The sequence below is a fragment of the Staurois parvus genome, unplaced genomic scaffold (assembly GCF_062004578.1).
Source record: "Staurois parvus isolate SC_StPar_1 unplaced genomic scaffold, SC_StPar_1.0 ptg000574l, whole genome shotgun sequence".
Classification (NCBI taxonomy): Eukaryota; Metazoa; Chordata; class Amphibia; order Anura; family Ranidae; genus Staurois; species Staurois parvus.
Window position 1 is genome coordinate 540,760 of NW_028318370.1, and position 22,914 is coordinate 563,673.

Consider the following 22,914-nt stretch of genomic DNA (forward strand, 5'->3'; position numbering starts at 1 on the left):
TCAAAATGAATTAAAAAATGAGGTTGAATTTGAACACAAATTCAAAATGTAAACATACAGTATTGCTGACTATTGCTGATTTCCTTCAAAGACTGTGTGTATTTGAATATAGCCATCTTTCGAAATGAGATTTTTTTCGAAAAGAATAGAATAGAAAATAAAAGTATAGAATAGAAAATAAAGGAATAGAAAAGAATAGAAAATAAAAGTATAGAATAGAAAATAAAGGAAAAGAAAAGAATAGAAAATAAAAGTATAGAACAGAAAATAAAGGAATAGAAAAAAATAGAATAGAAAATAAAGAAATAGAAAAGAATAGAATAGAAATAAAAGAATAGAATAAAAAAGTAGAATAAATTAAAATATAGCTATCTTCCAAAAATTGCATTTTAAAATTTGAACTTCAAATAGAACAATAGAAAGAATATAGCCGTCTTTCAGAATTCGAATTCGAATTTTGAATTGAATAGAATAGAATAAAATAGAAAGTATATAGCCATCTTCTGAAATTTGAATTTCAAAAAGAATGGAATAGAATAAAATAGAGAAAAATAGAATAAAACAGAATAGCCATCTTCTGAAATTCAAATTTTGAACATAATAGAGTAAAATAAAACTTAATAGAATAAAAAATAGAAATGATTATAATAGAATAAAATATAATAGAATATAGCTGTCTTCCGAAATTCGAGATTAATAGAATAAAACGGAATGGAAAAAATATAGTTATCTTCCGAAATTTGAATTTCAAAAAGGATAGAATAGAAAATAAATGAATAAAATAAAGTAGAATATAGACTTCTTCCGAAATTAGAATTTCAAATAAAATAGAAAAAATGTAGCCATTTTCCAAAATTTTAATTTTGAAAAGAATAGAATGAAACAGAATTGAAAAGAATAAAGTAAAACAGAATAGAAAATAAAAGAATAGAATAAAAAAATAGAATAAAATAGAATATAGCCATCTTCCAAAATTCGCATTTTAAAATTTGAACTTCGATTAGAATAATAGAATATAGCTGTCTTTCAAAATCTGAATTTCAGTTTTGAAATTCAAATTTCGAATAGAATAAAAAAGTATTTAGCCATCTTCTGAAATTCAAATTTCAAAAAAAGAATGAAATAGAAAAAAATATAATAGAACAGAATAGCCATCTTCTGAAATTCAAATTTCAAAAAAAGAATGAAATAGAAAAAAATATAATAGAACAGAATAGCCATCTTCTGAAATTCAAATTTCAAAAAAAGAATGAAATAGAAAAAAATATAATAAAACAGAATAGCCATCTTCTGAATATCAAATTTTGAATATAATAGAATAAAAAATAAAATAAAACTTAATAGAATAAAAAATAAAATAGAACAGAATAGAGTATATCTGTCTTCTGAAATTCGAGATTAATAGAATAAAACGAAATGGAAAGAATATAGTCATCTTTCCAGATTTGAATTTCAAAAAGGATAGAATAGAAAATAAAGGAATAGAATAAAGTAGAATATAGCCTTCCGAAATTTGAATTTCAAATAAAATAGAAAAAATATAGCCAATTTCCAAAATTTTAATTTTGAAAAGAATAGATTAAAACAGAATTGAATAGAAAAGAATAAAGTACAACAGAATAGAAAATAAAAGAATAGAGTAGAAAATAAAGAAATAGAAGAGAATAAAAGAACAAGAGAATAAAAATAGAAAAGAACAGAATAGAGTAAAATGGAATATAGCCGTCTTTCCTGCCAATTAGAGAGCTCTGGTTCTAAGGATTCATTCACATGTGTGGCAATACTGCCACCCCTCTGAAAAACACTCTGCAGTGGATCACTTTTCAGAGGGTGTTTGACCACCTGCTTTAACCCTCAAAATACCACACCACTGCACTGCAACCACGTGCAGAAACTTGCTGCCCCAGTGGAACAGCTACACTGCTCCCCAGATCAAGGAGAAAGGTACATAACTTCTGTGTATAGCAGCCAAGTGCTTGATTCTGGTTTCTTGCTGTATGTGCCTAGGACACATCTACACAAGTTTTTGTTAGCCACAGCAAAAATGCCTAGAAAACACCTGAAAAAACGCTTGTAATATTTGCAAAAAAAAAAAACACTCAAAAGTGCTTTGAAAAACAAAACTGAAAATGCTCAGCTCAGTGCGAATGTAGCCTTGTACTGAAAGTTCATTTTTGGCTCAAGGATTAGTTCACACCATGGTGAAGACGTCAGTTTTTCTGCACGCATTCTACAAGGGTACAATCAAATCAATTGTCCTCTATGTGCCCTGTTCACACCACAACACTAGTATCACCGGCAGATTTTTTCTGCAAAGGAATCTGCAACGTGTATAAAACTCATTGCATCGCGAATGTAAACTGATGTCTCTGCCAGCGAAATCTGCGCGTCTGTTGCCATCAGTTTTTTTCTTCCTAAAACTAATCGGTCATCTCCTTACAGGTCCGGTCATAGGCAATTTATCGATAGCATCCATGGCAAGCACAGAAATCGCTGGTGGAACATATTCTACAATCTCTATAGATACTTCCCCTCCAACCACCTCCTCAACTGCAGAACATATCACAAAGGTCACCACACAACCTGCCATTGAGCTGCCTCAACCGACTCCTCCAACAAATCATGTGACATCCCCCGTTTCTGCCCCCAAAATTCCCACAAATGGACAGATTGTATCAAGCACACCAACAGCAGTCAATACACAGCCAGCTCCACCTGAAACAAGGAACACGGTGTCTCCGAATCCGACAATCTCAGCAAAAGATCCAAAGGTGACAACGACACACACCAGTAACACAGAGTCTACCCACTTGAGCACTATCAGGGATCAACATTTGATGGAGGTGAATGCAACAACATATCGGGATCAAATTGCAGTTCATTCAACCGCCGGTGATAAGGGGAGCACCACGTTTATCTCAACCGTGCACCCAAAGACTGATCCAATGATGAGTTCCTCCACCGCCAATAAGGGATTCATCACCATGACCTCCATGACCTCCCCAACTGCCAAACTCACCACAGCCCAGGAAAATGTGTGCTCCTTCTCTCTCATGTCTAATAATCCAAATATTGGTAAGTGATCTGAGAATATTCCCACCTTGTCCTGCCTTGTCTTTGCCTTCTTGAATATACACATAGTTACACTGTATTCTCAATATTTAAATGTTCTAAAGCAGGCCTTAACCCTAACTGGATGACCTTTAGCTTGCTTGAAGTGCTCTTAGCCTTTAAAAGTGGCCTACTGGATCCAAGTGCAAGCCGTCCATTATTAATGAAAGAAAGTTCTCAGGAAGATTAAATTATATTGTGTGAAATGGCTAGATGTTGTGGATCAACTCAAAACTATCATTTCTAACACCCCAAATAATCCCACAACTATTGGTGGATAAGGCACTTTAAACCCCCACATTGGCTTTTAGAGGCAGTTTAAACCTCCCATTCCTCCACCGCCCTTAATTATTTGCAATCAGTAGCAATCAAATTCCCCCTGTGACCATAACTTTGAAAAACATTGGGTGCCGCTCCAAGCCCTCATCCAATGCACTCTGGTGAGTCTCACTGGATAGGTTGCTGGTATGAGAAGAGCCCGTCCCGGCTTGATAGACACTTGAGGAGGAAATAAACAGAAAGGCACACTCTTAGCAAGCAGCCCAAGTGTCGCAGAGTCGAAGCGGCTTCAGCCTAGCTCCATCCATGCCATGTCCCCTGTTTGAATTCTGCCTATAATAAGTATCAGTCAGTGCAATCGAATTCCTCCACCCAAAAAAACTGTCTCGTAATCATCAGTGGTCATTGCACTTTAAATCCCCCATCGTTCCCCGTCATTAGCACTTTAAATCCCTCATCGCCGTCATTAGTGGTCATTGGCACTTTAAATCCCCCATTGCCTTCCCCGTCTTTAGTGGTCATTGGCACTTTAAATCCCCCATCGCCTACCCCTTCATTAGTGGTCATTGGCACTTTAAATCCCCCATCGCCTTCCCCGTCATTAGTGGTCATTGGCACTTTAAATCCCTCATCGCCTTCCCCGTCATTAGTGGTCATTGGCACTTTAAATCCCCCATCGCCTTCCTCGTCATTAGTGGTCATTGGCACTTTAAATCCCCCATCGCCTTCCCTGTCATTAGTGGTCATTGGCACTTTAAATCCCTTATCGCCTTCCCCATCATTAGTGGTCATTGGCACTTTAAATCCCCCATCGCCTTCCCCGTCATTAGTGTTCATTGGCACTTTATATCCCCCATCGTCTTCCCCGTCATTAGTGTTCATTGGCACTTTAAATCCCCCATCGCCTTCCCCGTCATTAGTGGTCATTGGCACTTTAAACCCCTCATCGCCTTCCCCATCATTAGTGGTCATTGGCACTTTAAACCCCTCATTGCCTTCCCCGTCATTAGTGGTCATTGGCACTTTAAATCCCCCATCACCTTCCCCGTCATTGGTGGTCATTGGCACTTTAAACCCCTCATTGCCTTCCCCGTCATTAGTGGTCATTGGCACTTTAAACCCCAAAAACAGTCCCATAATCCCCCACCTATAACTTGTTTTTTTGGATAGAGAAGGGAAGGACTGGTTTATATCCCTTCTGGGGAAATTCATCCTGTCCATTTGCCCTGGAGACCATTGTTCCCCTTATTTGTAGACATTTCCAGTGACTTTCTGTTGTGTTTCTGAGACAGGGAGTGAAGAGAAATCAGACTCATCAATCAGGATACATACCAGGGGCGGATTGACCATTCGAGCACTCAGGCACTGCCCGAGGGCCCGGGGTCAGTAGGGGGCCCCATGAAATGCCCCTGGTACCTTTTTTATAGGCTTTTATGAGTGTGGGCAAGGACACAGGGGCCCCATGATCCTCTATTGCCCAGTTGTCAGTCTGCCCCTGATACATACAGAAAAATAACAAAAAAGTCTTTAAGCACTTAGCGTCCATGTAACCGTAGCTCCTGAAAAGGGCCCGTCAAGTAGTCTCCAGGCTCCTTCGCTTTCTTCGGTTTGTTTAACCCCATCACGCCTAAGGGTAAAACAAATCTTAATGCCTAAGCACAATTTTGCAATGTTGACGTATGTTAGTAAAACCGTACATATCATCACAACTACTTTGTACATCCAGGTGAATTATACCTTGTTTTTTTTCAGGACAAATTGGGCTTTCATTTGGTGGTAAATGGTCATGGATATCACCTGATTTATTTATTTTTTTAAATAAAAAGGAAAACTGGCCCAAACTAGTAAAAAAAATAATTTTTTTTAAACTTATCTGTGTGTTTCTTGTTACTACCATAACCTACCACCAAAGAACAACCCAAAATAATTTTTTAGCTTTTGACGATCGCAACAATACCATATATGTGTGTTATTTTTTGTTTGTACCCGTAGTACAACCCAGAAATATTAGTGCACATTTTGTTTTTTGGTTTCTTTCTTACCTAAAACACACTGACACTAACTGACACGGATACCAATAAAAAAAAAGAAAAATGACCTTTGACCTTGACCTTTGACCCTGACCTTGTCCCAAACACTAACCCTGGCACTGAACTAGATCAAACCTTGATCTAGGTATTTTTTCTTTATTTTTTAATATTTCTTTATTTATTTTTCTTTTTTTTTTCTTTTTTAACAAACATGTTTTTTTTCTCTCTATGCCAGGAGTTAAAGAGATGCAATGTATCTCTCTCCTCCATTCATAGAGAATAAAAAAAAAGGGGGCTGGGCTGTACAGTGACTGATCACTGTGATAGCCAATCAGAGGCTATCACAGCGATCATGTGACCCGGAATTAGGAGTCCCGGGTCCCGATCGTTAGAACGGAACCTGGGGCTTTCAGTGACACCCCGGTCTTCGTGCTGGGAGCGCGCTGTGTAGCGCGCTCCCAGCAGAAAGACAGGTACGCAAATATGCGGCCCCACAAAAAAAAGCCCAGTTCTGTGAGGCCGCATATTTGTGTGACGTCGGCACAAAGGGGTTAAACTTCTTAGTACAGTCCCTCTAGAAGTCTCTAAGGGAATGAGCAGAACTCTCCCTCCCACTCAAAACGAGCACTGGCACTGAAGCACAAAGGGATAGTAGTAGCAAACAGTCTCTAGAATCCTACACTCAGGACTGTACTCACAATGTCCCCAGATACTTGGATGCCTCTTTCCAATATCACACAGACATTTCTCCCATAAACTCCTAGACCAGATCCTCAATGGAATGCCTTGTTCAGCTCCAGCTATTCTCAGAAAATAGGCCCTCCAGCTCTAGCTGAGCTGGGACCTTGATGAGCTCCTGTAAATTTCAGCTGTACTGCCCAGAAGTGCAGCAGTACTTCAGGCTGGGAACTTCTCCTGGACAAGAACCCTGCTGCTCCAAGCACCCGATTATTTATCCACTCCTCAGCCACCTACTGGGAATCCTCCCCCAGGGATTGACCGAGACCACATAAATATTCAGGTTGAGGGTCTGCATCTCCCAGCCCCTTACATTCTAGAATTCACTAGAAGACAAGAGGATGCATTTGAGCCTGCAGCCAATGAAACCAGCCTAAAATAATCACACACTGCTCCACTGGCTACAAATGACCCCAAATAAGCTACATTTACCTAAACCTTAGTAGCAACCACCTATTTAGCGGGGTGCTACATAACCCATGTGTACAACGACAAAGGAGATAGGCTTTAACCTCCCTGGAGGTATTCCCGAGTGTAGCTCGTGGTAAAGTTTCAGTATCAAAAGCGGTAACCCCGAGCTACACTTGGGAATACCCTGTGGCGTTGCTCCGGGATCCCTTCTTCACTTACCTTGTCCTGTGCTCCCGGCATCTGTCTTCTGGGTTCTGTCCCCTGCGAGCGCCGGGACGTACGGGGAACGGAGCGGCGGGAAATTTGAAAGTTGTAAAAGTGACATTCACTAAATACAGTAAAATCACATAGTATAACATTCCTGTATCAAACCATTTCACATACATTTTGTCCCAAGTGCTTTGTCCGGCGCCCTGCCTGCATTTTTACTGTTCTTTCTGCCTGGAAACTGAGAAACATCCATGGTGTCCAAAAAGCGGTCCCTTTAGGTCAAAAGCGGTTTTAGACCGGCTAGAGAACAGCGATAGTAAATCAGAACCACTTGCAGAATTGAGTGATAATGATTTGTGGGGGAAATTCGTCATCAGACACTGAAAACGATTTTGCGACTTTGCTCAGTGATGTGAGAACTTGGCGCTATATTTCAAATTTCAGTGTTTTTGGTTTGATTATATTATTTAATTACATTTATTATTATATTTTTTTTTTATGATTGTTTATTATATTATAATTTATAATTTCGTGTTTCAAATTTTATCATATCCGGGATGTTTACTAGACTCTTGTTCGGATTGATTTCAGTGAGTTATTCCTAAAAATTACAGGCCTACAATAAAAAAAATACATATTTCCATGCACAAAAATGTACCGCTTTGAGCACAGAAATATGGACATAATCAGACCGCTAGGGAGGCTACCACCCACATGCAGCACATACAGTACATGTCTATGGTATGTGCAGTATAGGTTTTTGTGCTGTGCGCACAACTGTTAGGACACTGGGGCAGACGGGAAGGGCTCAACTGTTCCATACTCTCTGGAAACAATGACTATATATTTTGTTTTTTGTGATTTTGATTTTTTTTCCATGCTTGCCTACTTAGATTTTACAATATCTCCTCTGTATTTCTATTGCACAGAATAGAGCCGTGCGCTTGTTCCTATCAGTATTAATGAAAGGTCTCCCTTCTACACAGAATCTACCAGTACTTCACTCCTGACCCTTCAGAGTACAACTACACAGCATGCCCCTAGCCTGACTCTAAAAGATGCCAGCAAAGTGATTTGTGAGACGGGGAGGATCGGTATCTCCATTGAGAAGGCCTTTCTGAAAATGATGTCTATCTCCAGCCATTCTTTGTTTCTTGGAAGCCCTGAGTGCTCTGTGAACTGCAGCACAGATACCCACATCCTCATAACCGCTGGATGGAATGACTGCAACACGGATGTGTTTAATGTGAGTGTCCTTCAAACCTGGAGCTTTAAAGTGTGTCTGTAGGCATTTTTTTGCTCTTCATGTCTGACACAGTGATCACATGATCCAGGGACCCGAGCTGCCAGTGACAGCTGGGACTTAAAGCCACCAGCTGCATCAAGTGTTGGCTGTTGACTTTTAGGACCTCATTTACATTTGCTTCAAAATGTGGCCTTTGACATACTTTTTTAAAGTGTTTTGAATGCCAAAGCGCCTATAACTAAATAAAATGGTCACTTTGCAGTCCTGTTCACACTGTTCACTTTGCTTTGCTTAAAATATTATACCCCATGTCACGTTCTTGGTGTTTCAAAGAATCTTCCAAGCCTCCATAGAAGTCTATCACAACACTCACTAACAGAACCTACAACATGTATTCAGTTAGCTTCACTATGTTTTGGTGATATTGGAAGTATGAGATATCCCAGGATGCACTGAGAAACCAACAAGTGAAGTGGAAAGACGTCAGCAGCAGTCACATCCGGTTCATGTGTACATATATATATATATATATATATATATATATTTGGAGTGTCTGGTGCAGACGTCACATCTGGTGTCTAGCATAGAGCAGCAGGAAGGTGAACAGGGTCTGGACCAAATAAGAGCAACTAGCAGACAGCACACATGGTGCGAAACATGGAAACGCTATAGCGGAAGGTGAACAGGGACCAGAGAGAGAGGACTTGAGTGGTGGAGGATCAGCAGAGCTGGCATACCAGAGCAGGAGAAACTAGCAGATGTCACACGTGGTGCGCAGCATGGGAGCAATATATCAGGAGGTGAGTGGGGACCAGAGAGAGAGAGAGGGGGATCAGCAAAACTAAAAATTACTACTGAGAGGAGAATCAGCAGAGCTGGGGATTACTACTGAGTGGAGGATCAGCAGAGCTGGGTGCTACTACTGAGCAGGGGAGCAGCAGAGCTGGGGGTTACCACTGAGCAGGGGATCAGCAGAGCTGGGGGTTACCACTGAGCAGGGATCAGCAGAGCTGGGGGTTACCACTGAGCAGGGGATCAGCAGATCTGGGGGTTACCACTGAGCAGGGGATCAGCAGATCTGGGGGTTACCACTGAGCAGGGGATCAGCAGATCTGGGGGTTACCACTGAGCAGGGGATCAGCAGATCTGGGGGTTACCACTGAGCAGGGGATCAGCAGATCTGGGGGTTACCACTGAGCAGGGGATCAGCAGATCTGGGGGTTACCACTGAGCAGGGAATCAGCAGAGCTGGGGGTTACCACTGAGCAGGGGATCAGCAGAGCTGGGGGTTACCACTGAGCGAGGGATCTGTTTAATGTACTAATTAGCTGGGGATCTCCTGAGTGGGGGTATTACTGAGCTATGGGTACTACTGATCCAGGGTGCTACTGAGCCCCTTTAAAACAAATAGAAAATAAACACACACAGGGCATTTACTAAGCTTCATTAAAACTTCAAAAATACATCACAGAAACCCTAAACGGGAGGAATATTTTTGAAAGTATCAATATATAGAGAAAAAAATGCACTTGGGACTTTCTGAGTTATGCCATAAAATCAATCCCATCTTATAAAAAAAAAAAAATCTATATTTTATTTAATACATTCCATATTAAAATTAATGTGTATGTGAAATAGAAACACTGGAATCACAGCAAATAGACATATGAAATTGGACAGACATTGAAGTATGTATGATGTTTATAAATGTGTCCCCACCCTGGGGTATTATGCTGTTGGTAGTTTAAATACATATGGTGGGTGGGAGATATTACATACTTTTCTCAGTAGAGAAGGTAACAGAAATAAAATGTAATTAAAAATCAAAAGTATCTGAACTATAAATCTCTAAAATATATTTTGGATAAAGGTTTGTGGACACCCGACCATTACATTTGTCACCTTACCATTTACCTTTACATAGAGATGACCATTACCATTGCCTATTCCAAAACCGTTAATACGTAGATGGTCTCCCCTTTGTGGCTGTAGCAACCTTCGATATTCCAGGAAGACTTTCTAGAAAATTTTGGTAACTGTCAGTGGGCATTTTGGCCCATTCAGCCATATTTGTGAAGTTATATAGTGATGTTAAAAGCAACAGTATGTATTGCACTGCCTCCAAACCACCAATGTCATTCAGAATGCTCTGCCAACAGTGCATAGCAGAGTGTCCTGCAGGGATCCTGAAAAAGTCCTGTTTGGGATTTACTCCTCTCCCAGGCTCTTTCCATATACCTTTCGGGTTCTCTGCTCTGCTGATCCACTGCGGATGGTGCACCTCTCCCTTGCAACCCATTAGGCTTACCTGGAGCATAGTGTCATTGGGCCTGGGGAACAGATAGGTCACGTCTATTTGTGCTAAAAGGTTGGTCAAAACTGTGAAGGCTGACAAACAGTAGTCTTGGACAGTCTGATAGTGAGGATTGCCTTTTGTGTGGTTAGTTCTGCTGCACAGCTAAGGTTTTTTTTTCAAAGTTTTTGAACTGTTTATTATTGGAGCACTGTACAGAACCTGTAAATAGCCCCAATAAACACATCATTGTTTCTCACTGTACTGTTGGACTGGTTATGTGTGCCAGAAAAGTTTGCTCAACCCAGGGAACATTATACCAACTACTTAGACCGGCCATAGACAGGCCAAAATCGGTCGTTGCTGGCACCGATGCTGCCACCAATGTCCATGAAAAACTGCCTTTTTTGTGGATTTTCCAGCATGACCGATAAAAGTAAACGAGAAGATCCGCGAAAAACGGCCAACGGTATTGCCCCACTAACGGCGTGAATATCGGCAGATTTTGCATGCTGAACAAAATTCGTCCGATAAATGACCCGTCTATGGCCTGCATTACTCTTAGCTCACAAGTGATACCATCAATGTGTTTGCATATTTGCTTGGTGTGTTGGCTTCTTTTCGTGCATGTTGTTGAATGTGAAGGCCTGTCTTGCAGTTAGGACTCTGATACATTCCAAAGGTATTCAATGTGAGTCAGGGCTGTGTGAAGGCCACTGTATACCCTAGGCTGCTCACTCCTGATTTGGACTGCAGAATACCTTCCCCTCTCTTCATCTCCGCAACATGGTGAGGTGTTCTGTAATCCACAGAGGTGATCAGGAATACCAACCAAATTATTGAGTTTGCTTGCAGTGAAGAGTACTATTAATGCAACATCATACAAATACATTTTAGATATTTGTCCACTGCCAACCTTGTGGTACACTTTTTGGTGAAGGCCCTTTTCTGTTTCGGTGGAACTGTGCCCCTTTGCAAAACCCAGCTCTGTAAAGACATGGATTGATGAGTATGGTGTAGAATAAATTGAGTGGCTTGCACAGAGCCCTGACCTCAACCCTTCTGGACACCTTTAGCAAGAATAGGAATGTTGGTTGTGAGTACCTGTTCTCACAAAATGTTCTTTTGGCTCCAAAAATGTTGTGTAAAGCCTTCCTGTAAGAGTGGAGGTTGTTATAGCCAAACAGGGGGGTCAACTCAATATTAATTCCCTTGGTTTTAAATTGGGATGTCCAACAAGCTCATAGAGGTGTGATGGTCAGGTCCACCAAACTGATAGGAGGTGTGATGGTCAGGTATCCACCAATGTTTGGCCATACAGTATACACTGTAACTGAGCAGGTTGTATATTTAGGTTTCTTCATGCTCGTATTATGTTGGTTTTTCAGAATAAGACTCACATTGTGGTAAACTCAACCCTGTATATTGATTTATCTGCAACAATGCCAAACATCACTCCAAGGGCAGTCAGCCTTATCCGCTGCATCTTCCAGAATAGCATCCTGTGGTCCAGTGGATACAATCCTGCTGGAGGGTAATGTATTTCAGCGATAAGTGTAGTAGTATCATGATATCATTTTCCACACAGATAAGTATGGTATATCGAGCAGCATGCATCTAGGGGACCAGATTCATTAAAAAATGTTTTATAATCCAGCATCACATGCAATGATAGGGTAAAGACCAATACTTCCTATGGCATGATAGTGTTTGTATATAACCATCAAGAGACTGTATTGTTGCAAACAGTATACTCTTCTATCATGGCATGGGATCCAGGGGTGGACTGACCATTCGGGCTCTCCGGCACTGCCCGAGGGCCCAGGGTCAGTAGGGGGCCCCATCAGATGCCCCTGGTACCTTTCATAGGCTTTTTTGGGTGTAGTTTGAGTGTGGGTGAGGACACAAGGGCCCCATGATCTCCTATTGCCCGGGGGCCCCATGAGTTGTCAGTCTGCCTCTGATGGGAACCATTATTGCATGTCAGCTCAGACCAATACTGTTGCGGATTGTTGACATATCTCCATCACATACCAAATAGGTATTGAATCAAATGTGGTGGGTATTGAAGCAGCAGTGGTCGGCATCATGTTGATGTCACATTGACCTTGATGATTCTGAAATGTGATACTGAAATGTTGCATTGACCTGTCACTATGCATAAATAAAGTTATAGATTCAGCATTTCAAAACAGGTGTGCTGACAACATTTTTTTTCTCTACTGAATATGGTGCCTACCACTGCTTGCTTCAACCTCCATATTGAGAGGGTTCTATACCAGTTTGATGTGCGATGAAGATATCTCATTTCTGTTGGGTAATGAGATATCTTGTCAACTGAAAGCTGAGATGCCCGTCACACAAACTGAGACATCTGCTCATCTATGACCACCTTAAATTAAAGCAACCAATCAGCAATTGTCATTCTCTGTGCTATAATTCTTTAAAGCGCAAGTAAACTACATAATATTCTGGCAAATAAGTTCAAATTCCCTCACTCAAAGTTCTCAAACGCAATCTGAAATGAACAATTCAAAAGCACGTTTAGCTTTTTCATGCACAACACTACAGGCCACACAGACCTCCATCACACTGAAGCCATTTTGGATTGGTCCCAGCTCAGAATTTCTAGATTCATGCTTCCTGTCAACATGGACATCACCACCAAATCAAGCAATACAGAGCCCAGTAAATGTAAAGAGAAAAGGATCGCCGCTATTCCCAACCAGCCCAGGTGAATAAATAAGGAGTGGCCTCAGCCTACATGTCTCCACCAAACCACACACCTTGATGCATTTTGCCCCACCCACCGGGGCCTAGTCATAGATTTTAATGCACAAAAACACAATATGATACCCAATTGTTTGGTAAAAAATAAAAGATAATGTTACGTTGAGAAAATAGATACCAAACATGTTGCGCTTTAACCACTTCAAGTCCAGACACTTTTACCCCCTTCCTGCCCAGGCCAATTTTCAGCTTTCAGCGCTGTCACACTTTGAATGAGAATTGCGTGGTCATGCAACACTGTACCCATATGATTTTTTTAGCATTTTTTTGAGACAATTAAAACTTTATTTTGGTGGTATTTATTCACCACTGGAATTTTTATTTTTTATACTATATAAATGAAAATGTTAAAAAATGTTTAAAGTGTTTTTCTTATACAATTTTGCAAATAAATGATCTTTCTTCATAAAACTTGGCCAAAATGTATTCAGTTATCCTTTTAGTAAAAACAAATAACCCAAATTAGTTTATAACCAAAAATTATAATTTTTCAAAAAATTGTTTTACATTTTTATTTTATTTTTTTATATTATTTATGTTTTTTTACATACTGTCACCCTAGCAGTACATCATAGTGACACTGTACTACTTGTGGGGGGTGATGAAGATTTTTTTTTTTTTTTACACTGATTGCTTTTACACTCATAAAGGCTGTAAAAGCAATAATTTCAATTTCTCTCTGGCTGCATTCTTGCAGCCATTGAGAAATACTGTGAGAGCTGTGATTGGTCACAGCTTGTCACATGGTACAAGGCTGTTGTGAATAGCCTAGTACCATGTGACCTCTGGTCATTCACAGATTTCATACGTAGTAAGGAATGATGTCAGAAGTGACATTTTGCTTACTACTATTCATGTGATCACTGATTGGCCAATCAGTGATCACATGATCAGGACCTCACACAGAGGTCCCATACAGCGATCGGACACAACGGGCACCGGATCGCAGTGCCACACGCTCCCAGGGAGCGCGCACAGGCTAAAATGGCAAGCGCCATTTATCAACGGCAACCCACTCCTGCACTGCTCCCGTCCGGCCGTTTATATACATGGACTGGACAGGAACTATGGTAGTTAAAAATTTCAATAGGCGATGCTTTTAAGCCTTTACAGGTTAAAGGGTTAGAGTTACACAGGAGGTCTGGTGCTGGAATTATTGCACCCACTATAACATTCGCAACAATACCTCACATGTGTGGTGCAAACACATATGCGTGCACGGCTTGCGTATGCATTCATCTTTGCATGCATGCATGACGGGACATGGGTGCTTTAAAAAAAAATGTTATTACAATTTATCCTGTTACTTACTTTACAGGGTCCCTTTACTTGTTTATCACTTTTATTGCTATTATAATGTAAATATCCCTTGTAATGTCAATAGGCAGTGACAGGTCCTCCTTACTGAGACATCTGGCGTCTATTAGACCCCATATCTCTCATCTGCCCTGAAAGCATCTGATCAAACCAAGATTGGTTTGATCATAAGCTTTCTACAATTCAAAAATGACTTGTTCACATCCCACCATCTTCAGTTCGGCCTCACCTGTGGGACAGATGAGCCCGGAGAAGCACCAGAAGGGTGGTTGGAGGGGTCCGACCCTTCCCCCAGCCTGCAAAAGCAATGCAGCGGCTTATTAGACACTAAGATGGCATTTATAGAAAAGGGTATCACTGGCTGAGAAAAACAATACCTGGATGGTGCCTATAGCTACAGCCATCATCCCAGTATTACCACTTAAGCTGGCCATAGATGTATCGAAAACCGAATGAAATTCAAGTCGATTGTCAACACTCGATATTTGTGCCTCAGTCGAAAGTGCCTGATCCAACATGCTGTTTTTTTTTTTTTAGAAAACCAAACAAATGATGGCACAAATGTACAAGATATTTTTGTTCGACAGAACGTTTGGTTTTCGACTCATCTGTGGCTGGCCTAAAAGTGCCGCCATATATATATATATATATACGTATTGTGTTTGGCAAGTGGTTTGGCATTTATACATGTCCCAGTTTCCCATGTCTTTTTTTGACAATAGCTTACTGATCAGCACAAATGGCCAAAAGTTAATGCTACCCATAGACTTCAGTTGGGCTTGCTGCAAACTTTGGGCAACATTCGAGAAACTGTAAACTGTATGCAGACAGATTTGCTCATACCAACCCTCCACCCATGCCATTGGTCTTCATGCTCTCGAAGAGCTAAGATGGCTGAGGAATCTTCTACAGGCATCATTTCTGGGTTTGTTGGATGCCTGGTTCAGTTCTGAGTGTGTGGTTTTGCAGTGATCTGCTGTTTTTGTGCAATCACAATTGTAAATGGGTTCTTGTCAATGTATCAGAGACCAGATTCAATCTCCCAGTCTCTGGTTCTTTACCAACACACAGGAGAATCTTGAGCTTCTTGTGGTTCCTCAGGTTTTACACCATCATCGAGAAGCTAGAAGGCGGAGGATCATTCTTTCCAGAATTCCAGCTATTCATTGGCGATCAGCCCATCCCGACAAACTTCACACTTTCCGCCACAGATGACATAACGGTCCGAATATGGATCAGGACAGAGGAGGACCAGTTCAAAGTTGTCATCAACGAATGCTGGGCAACACCAACAGAAAATGCCTATGGTCCTGTGTCGTTCCCCTTCATCAAAGACAGGTAGTGACCTCCTCCGCCTGTTCATTCTCTTTAATGTTAAAGTCTACCTCCAGCTGAAATATTTCTGCTTTTAATTTTGAATGGGATGAGGAAAGCTTGGGACTTCTGCAAAGGTTTTAGGTTTGTGTCTTCTCTGTGCTTGATGATCATTCATTTACATTTTTCTTTAAAGCTGTGCTTTGGCGAACACCTTCACCACCATCCAGACGAACGGCGTCTCCAGCAATGCTACCTTCCAAACAAAGATCTTCTCCTTTGTCAACAATCCTATCGTATACCTGCACTGCCGGCTGTCTGTGTGTCGGGAGGTGATACCTAACACCTGCAAACCGGTATGTATACCTAGAATGTGTTGAGAAGGAAGATGGAAGTGGAGAACTTTGCTGGTTGTAGAGCTATAGGTCTGACTCACCAGAAGACGTCTTAGACCTCTACAGAGAGACCACTGCTTCCAAATAAAGAGTAATTGATCAGTGCACTGCATCACTGGAAGAGATGTCCCCATGACCAGGGGCGTCCCTAGGGTTGGTGTCACCCGGTGCGGTAACACTTGGTGACACCCCCTCTGATGGTCCCTGCATGATGGATCGGATCTGCGGATTGAGCATAATGGATCGAAGTCCGATCCATTATCCTCCCCAATCTGCAGATCCGATCCATCCTGCGGGGATTGTCGGCTTGCAACCTATACGGGGTTAACTGATCTCTCCATGAAAAGGTAAGTTTTAAAGCAAGCCAACGATCCCCACAAGATGGATCAGATCTGCTGATTGGGGAGCATAATGGATCGGACTCCGATCCATTATGCTCAATCCGCAGATCCGATCCATCCTGCGGGGATTGTCGGCTTGCTTTAAACTTACCTTTTGGTGGAGAGGATCCGCTGTCACCCCGTGCGATAGGTGTCACTCGGTGCGGCGTGCACCCCCCACACCTGCCTAGGGACGCCGCTGCCCATGACAACTAAATTGCTGGATTTTTTCATAATTTCCAGTCCCCATAACCATAATCACCAAGGCCAATAGAAGGGGAGAACCTATCCAGCTACTATCTACAGTATCTATCTAAGACCTTAATAAAAAGTGTAATTCACTTATTCCATGTTTGGAGTAAATCTGGACAGATGTCTTTTTGGAGAGATATACTGTAAGCAGGGCTTTTTTGCTCAGAGAATAGGTGCAGGAACTCCCCCCTTGTCTCTGCCCCTTAGCCACTTCTGATCATCGTCCCTTGCTTCCACCCCCTACCAAACTCCCAGTACCACTCCATTTGGAAAATATAGAACCAAGTATTATTTTGTGGTGCTAAGTAATTTGTATGGAAATTGTTAATGATAAAAAAAACAAAACAGTAAAATAGACCCCTGCAGCCAGCAACAATAGAACCTTCCCCAGCAACAATAGATCCCCCTGCAACAATGGACCCCCCACAAAAAAATACAACCCAAACAATAATAGATCCACCCCAATAGTGACCCCCAGATCTCCCAGCAGGCAGCATCCATAGACCCTCCAGCAGCCAGCATCAATAGTCCTCTCCCTGAACAGTAGATCCCTCCCAGCAACATAAGACCCCCTCAGTAACAATGGATCCCCCACCAGCAACAATAGACACCCCAGCAGAAACAGATCCCCCACTAGCATCAATATACCCTCCAGCGCACCCCAGAATCACTTTCCATTAACATACATTCAGTGTTGGAGGTGCTGGAACTGCGTTCCCCTGCTCTCCCACTGAAAAAAATCCCTTGGTATAAGAATCCAGCAACTGATTCCCCACTAAACTCACTCTAAAAAGGATGGGGGGAGGCTGGGGATAGTCTTTAGGATATACAGTACAGTACATATGACAATAAGTTCTCTGATAGGACTCCATAAGTAATATGTAACTTCTTCCTGCTCTGGTATTTTCAGTCTTGTAGCAGTTCCCGAGCGTCCGTGAGGAGCGGTGAAAATGTCTTCACAGGAGTCACTCGGATGGGACCTCTGCATTTGAACAGCCGAAGTTAGTACTAAATTGTTTTATATCTAAACAGTCGTCAATGAGTATTTGTAAATATTAGAAGATCCATTATTAAAGTGTCACTAAACCCAGGACCCTGCATTCACTATATCTGGTCTCCCCGGACCCCGCATTCACTATATCTGGTCTCCCCGGACCCCGCATTCATTATATCTGGTCTTCCAAGGCCCTTCATTCACTATATCCGCTCTCCCTGGACCCTGCATTCACTATATCCGGTCTCCCTGGACCCTGCAGTCACTATATCTGGTCTCCCTGGACCCTGTATCCACTATATTTGGTCTCCCCGGACCCTGCATTCACTATATCTGCTCTCCCTGTACCCTGTATCCACTATATCTGGTCTCCCCGGACCCTGCATTCACTATATCTTGTCTCCCCGGACCCTGCAGTCACTATATCCAGTCTCCTCGGACCCTGCATTCACTATATCTGGTCTTCCAAGGCCCTTCATTCACTATATCCGCTCTCCCTGGACCCTGCATTCACTATATCCGGTCTCCCTGGACCCTGCAGTCACTATATCTGGTCTCCCTGGACCCTGTATCCACTATATTTGGTCTCCCCGGACGCTGCATTCACTATATCTTGTCTCCTCGGATCCTGCATTCACTATATCCGGTCTCCCCGGACCCTGCATTCACTATATCCGGTCTCCCAGAACCCTGCATCCACTATATCCGGTCTCCCCAGACCCTGCAGTCACTATATCCGGTCTCCCCGAACCCTGCATCCACTATATCCGGTCTCCCAGAACCCTGCATCCACTATATCCGGTCTCCCCGGACCCTGCATTCACTATATCCGGTCTCCCCGGACCCTGCATTCACTATATCTGGTCTCCATGGACCCTGCAATCACTATATCTGGTCTCCCAGGACCCTGCAACCACTATATCTGGTCTTCCCGGACTCTGCATTCACTATATCTGGTCTCCCCAGACCCTGCATTCACTATATCTGGTCTCCCACAGTACACACAACATGGAAATGCAATTATTTTATTAAATATAAACGGCTAAATACCTTTCCTCATCAACAGTTAGAGCAGTCTTGTGACTTCTATCAGTGTCCAGCTCAGCACTGGTTAAAGCTTGTAGGAGATGTTTTTGTTCTACTCTGACTGCCCTATGAGAATGCATAACCCCTGACCCTCTGTCTGGACAGTGTTGATTGGCCCTGTACTAATCACATGCACCCTCTCAAAGGAAAAATTCTCTAGCAGTACACACCAAACTGAAAAGAACAAAACAGGGTGCACTCTCCTCGTGCATTAACGCAATAACCAAAAATTTATTAGAAAGATGCAAAAACATACTCACAAGCCATGAAAGGTCATAAAAACAGAGACAAGAAGTCAAAGGTGCCAGTCATGGACAGCATGGGGAAAGGAGTTTGACTCCTGAAATGCGTTAGCACTTCACCCGATGACACATAGGGGTTTATTTACTAAAGCTGGAGAGTCCAAAATCAGACACCCTTCTGCATAGAAACCAATCAGCTTCTAACCTCAGCTTGTTCAATGAAGCTTTGGCAATGAAACCTGGAAGCTGATTGGTTTCTATGCAGAAGGGAGTCTGATTTTGGACTCTCCAGCTTTAGTAAATAAACCCCTATGTGTCATCGGGTGAAGTGCTAACGCATTTCAGGAGTCAAACTCCTTTCCTCAGAGCAATAGATCTATAGCTGTGAGGAAGGGAGTTCGACTCCTGAAACGTGTTGGCACCTTTGACTTCTTGTCTCTGTTTTTATGACCTTTCATGGCTTGTGAGTATGTTTTTGCATCTTTCTAATAAATTTTTGGTTATTGCGTTAATGCACGAGGAGAGTGCACCCTGTTTTGTTCTTTTCTGCTAGTATCAAGGTTCCCCAATCTATCATAGGCGGCACCTCAGCAAGTGCACGATTCCATTTTGAGTGCAGCAAGAGACATTTGAGCGCCGGTTTCTGGTTACTGTTGGAGTTTACACACCAAGCTGAGCATGTGCAGTGTGTCTCTGAGGCTGTGATCTATCAGGAGATGAAATGGAGAATGTGGAAGAAGGGGAGGATCAGAGAAGACAGGATCAAGCATCCTTTTTACACAATGCAGAGGATTAACCCCTTAAGTTCCACAGTCAGTATAACAAGCATGCTTTACTGCATATACAGACTGATTTTGGTGTTGTGGATTTAAATTGTTATTGTAGCGCAGACTTAGGGATGAAGTGAGTTTTAATTATTTTTTTGAGTTTGTGTAATCCACAAACTCCTTATACAGTTGCAAGAAAAAGTATGTGAACCCCTTGGGATTACGTGGAGTTTTGCATGAATTGGGCATAAAATGTGCTCTGAATGTCATCTAAGTCACAACAATAGAAGAATACAGTCTGCTGAACATAATATTGCACAAACATTAGATGTTGCCATGGTTTAATTGCACATAACATGTAAACATTCACAGTGCAGGGAGGAAAAAGTATGTGAACCTTTGGACTTAATAACTAGTTGACCCTCCTTTGGCAGCAATAACCTCAACCAAACGTTTCCTGTAGTTGCAGATCAGACCTGCACAACGATCTGGAGTAATTTTGGACCACTCCTCTTCACAAGACTGTTTCAGTGTAGCAATATTCTTGGGATGTCTGGTGTGAATCGCTCTCTTAAGGTTATGCCACAGCATTTCAATGGGGTTGAGGTCAGGACTCTGACTGGGCCACTCCAGAAGGTGTATTCTGTGATGTTGCAGCCATTGTTTTGTTGAATTACTTGTATGCTTTGGGTCATTGTCCTGTTGCATCACCCATCCTCTGCGGAGCTTCAGTTGGCGGACTGATTTTCTTACGTTTTCCTGAAAAATGTCTTGATAAACTGTGGAATTCATTTTCATATCAATGACAACAATCCATCCAGGCCCTGAGGCAGCAAAGCAGCCCCAAACCATGATGCTGCCTCCGCCATGTTTTACAGTGGGGATGAGGTTTTGATGTTGGTGTGCTGTGCCTTTTTTTCTCCACACATAGTGTTGTGTGTTCTTCCCAAACAACTCAATCTTGGTTTCATCTCTCCACAGTATATTTTGCCAGTAGTGCTGTGGAACATCCAGGTGCTCTTTTGCAAACTTCAAACGTGCTGCAATATTCTTTTTGGACAGCATTGGCTTCCTCCGTGGTGTCCTCCCATGTACTCCATTCTTGTTTAATGTTTTCCTTATTGTAGATGTGTCAACAAAAATGTTAGCATGTGCCAGAGATTTCTGTAGGTCTTTAGCTGACACTCTGGGATTCTTCTTTACCTCATGCAGCATTCGGCGCTGTGCTCTTGCAGTCATTTTTATAGGACAACCACGCCTAGGGAGAGTAGCAACAGTGCTAAACTTTCTCCATTTGTAGACAGTCTGTCTTACCGTGGACACATGAACATCAAGGCTTTTGGAGATACTTTTGTAACACTTTCCAGCTTCATGCAAGTCAACAATTCTTGATCGTAGGTCTTCTGAGAGCTTTTTTCTGCGAGGCATGGTTCATATCAGACAGTGCTTCTTGAAACCAGTAAACCCAAAACAGGTGTGTGTTTTTTATGGGCAGGACAGCTGTCAGCAACACATCCAATATCATCACACTGATTGGAGTCAAGGTTGGCTCACTCCTGGCTCCAATTAGCTCTGGGAGAAGTCATTAAGCTAGGGCTGCACATACTTTTTCCTCCCTGCAGTGTGAATGTTTACATGTTATGTGCAATTAAACCATGGCAACATCTAATGTTTGTATAGTATTATGTTCAGCAGACTGTGTTCTTCTATTGTTGTGACTTAGATGACGTTCGGAGCACATTTTATGCCCAATTCATGCAAAACTCCACGTAATCCTAAGGGGTTCACATACTTTTTCTTGCAACTGTAGCTGTAAAAAAAAAAAAAAAAAAAGATGGCGCTGTCGTATGGTACAAGGTAGAATGGCATGTTGTCACCAACAAACCACATTCATGCCAATAAATATAGGGACATTTAGAGGTTGATTTATATATATTTTTTTATTTCTACAAGCTCATGGTGCACATTTTGATTATTTGCTCACATTCTATCCCTTGCAGTGCAGAGGTGTAGCATGCTCCTGAGATGGACTCAGGGGTCCATACTTTCCCATTACAGCCGAGTGTCAGGTTGAGTGTCAGGCTGTTCAATCTCTTGCCTGAGCTCAGTGCTGATAACACATACTCAGAAACTGTCATAATAAAAGTGCTTTCAGGATTAAGTAAATAGAAAGTAAAGTATTTGTGGCAGTGGTGTAACTAAAACCTTCAGGGCCCCCTTGCAAGAAACCATGAAGGCCCCTCCAACCCTCGATGAGGGCCCTTCCATCCAAGCCCAGTGGTTGAACGCCAGTGTGGCAAGTGTGACCTTTGTGATCCTGGTAGTTCCTCCACTGGTGTCGGTAGTTTATTTATTTTTATTATAATTTGTTTTTTACCATTTTCAAAATATTTATTTTACAATTGTTTTAGGATTCCTGTTGGGGGGGATCTTTGGTGAGATATCAGGTGTCTAAACAGACCTCTGACATTTCACCTTTGAGATATCAGGGGTCTAAACAGACCTCTGATGTTTCACCTTTGAGACAGAGGAGATTGAGGAAACAGGCCTCAGTCTCATCTCTGCAGCCTCCAGTGCACTGAATGAATGGATAGGAAAATCTCTGCACAGAGATTCCACTGCGTTCACAAACTCAGTTTACTAGGTTTCAGTTATGAATGGACAGAGTCAGTGATTGGTACAGATCACTGACTCTCCATTCAGACAAGGAAGGGGCTGGTAAATGACACAGTTACGACCCCTTTCTGCTCTCCATCCTGACAGATCTGACAGATTCCCCACAGCAGCCAATGGGAGGGGGCAGGAAAGAGCACAGAGGCCGGAGAGCACGGGGGGAGGGGCAGGAAAGAGCACAGGGGCCGGGTCAGGAAAGAGCACGGGGGCCAGAGAGCACAGAAGGGGGACCAGAAAAGAGCATGCAGGGGTCGGAGAGCATGGGGAGGTGGGGCAGCAAAGAGCACGAAGGTCGAAGAGAGTGGGGGGGGGGGGGGCCAGGAAGGAGCACGCAGGCCGAGGAGCATGGAGAGGCCAAGTAAGAGCATGGGATTTGGAGAGCACGG

The 22,914-nt window shown here is 42.3% G+C and overlaps 1 protein-coding gene across 3 annotated transcripts in view; it reads left to right on the top strand.

Moving 5' to 3' along the window:
• The window catches only part of UMODL1 (uromodulin like 1), a 133,256-nt gene that overhangs the window by 103,471 nt on the left and 6,871 nt on the right, over positions 1-22,914 (top strand). For all 3 annotated transcript variants that reach the window (XM_089691888.1, XM_089691887.1, XM_089691886.1), the window contains 6 exons: positions 2,443-3,075; positions 7,766-8,025; positions 11,707-11,852; positions 15,527-15,763; positions 15,936-16,095; positions 17,677-17,767. In XM_089691888.1, coding sequence (XP_089548014.1) covers positions 2,443-3,075; positions 7,766-8,025; positions 11,707-11,852; positions 15,527-15,763; positions 15,936-16,095; positions 17,677-17,767 — 1,527 coding nt within the window. The remainder of the gene's footprint in view (positions 1-2,442; positions 3,076-7,765; positions 8,026-11,706; positions 11,853-15,526; positions 15,764-15,935; positions 16,096-17,676; positions 17,768-22,914) is intronic.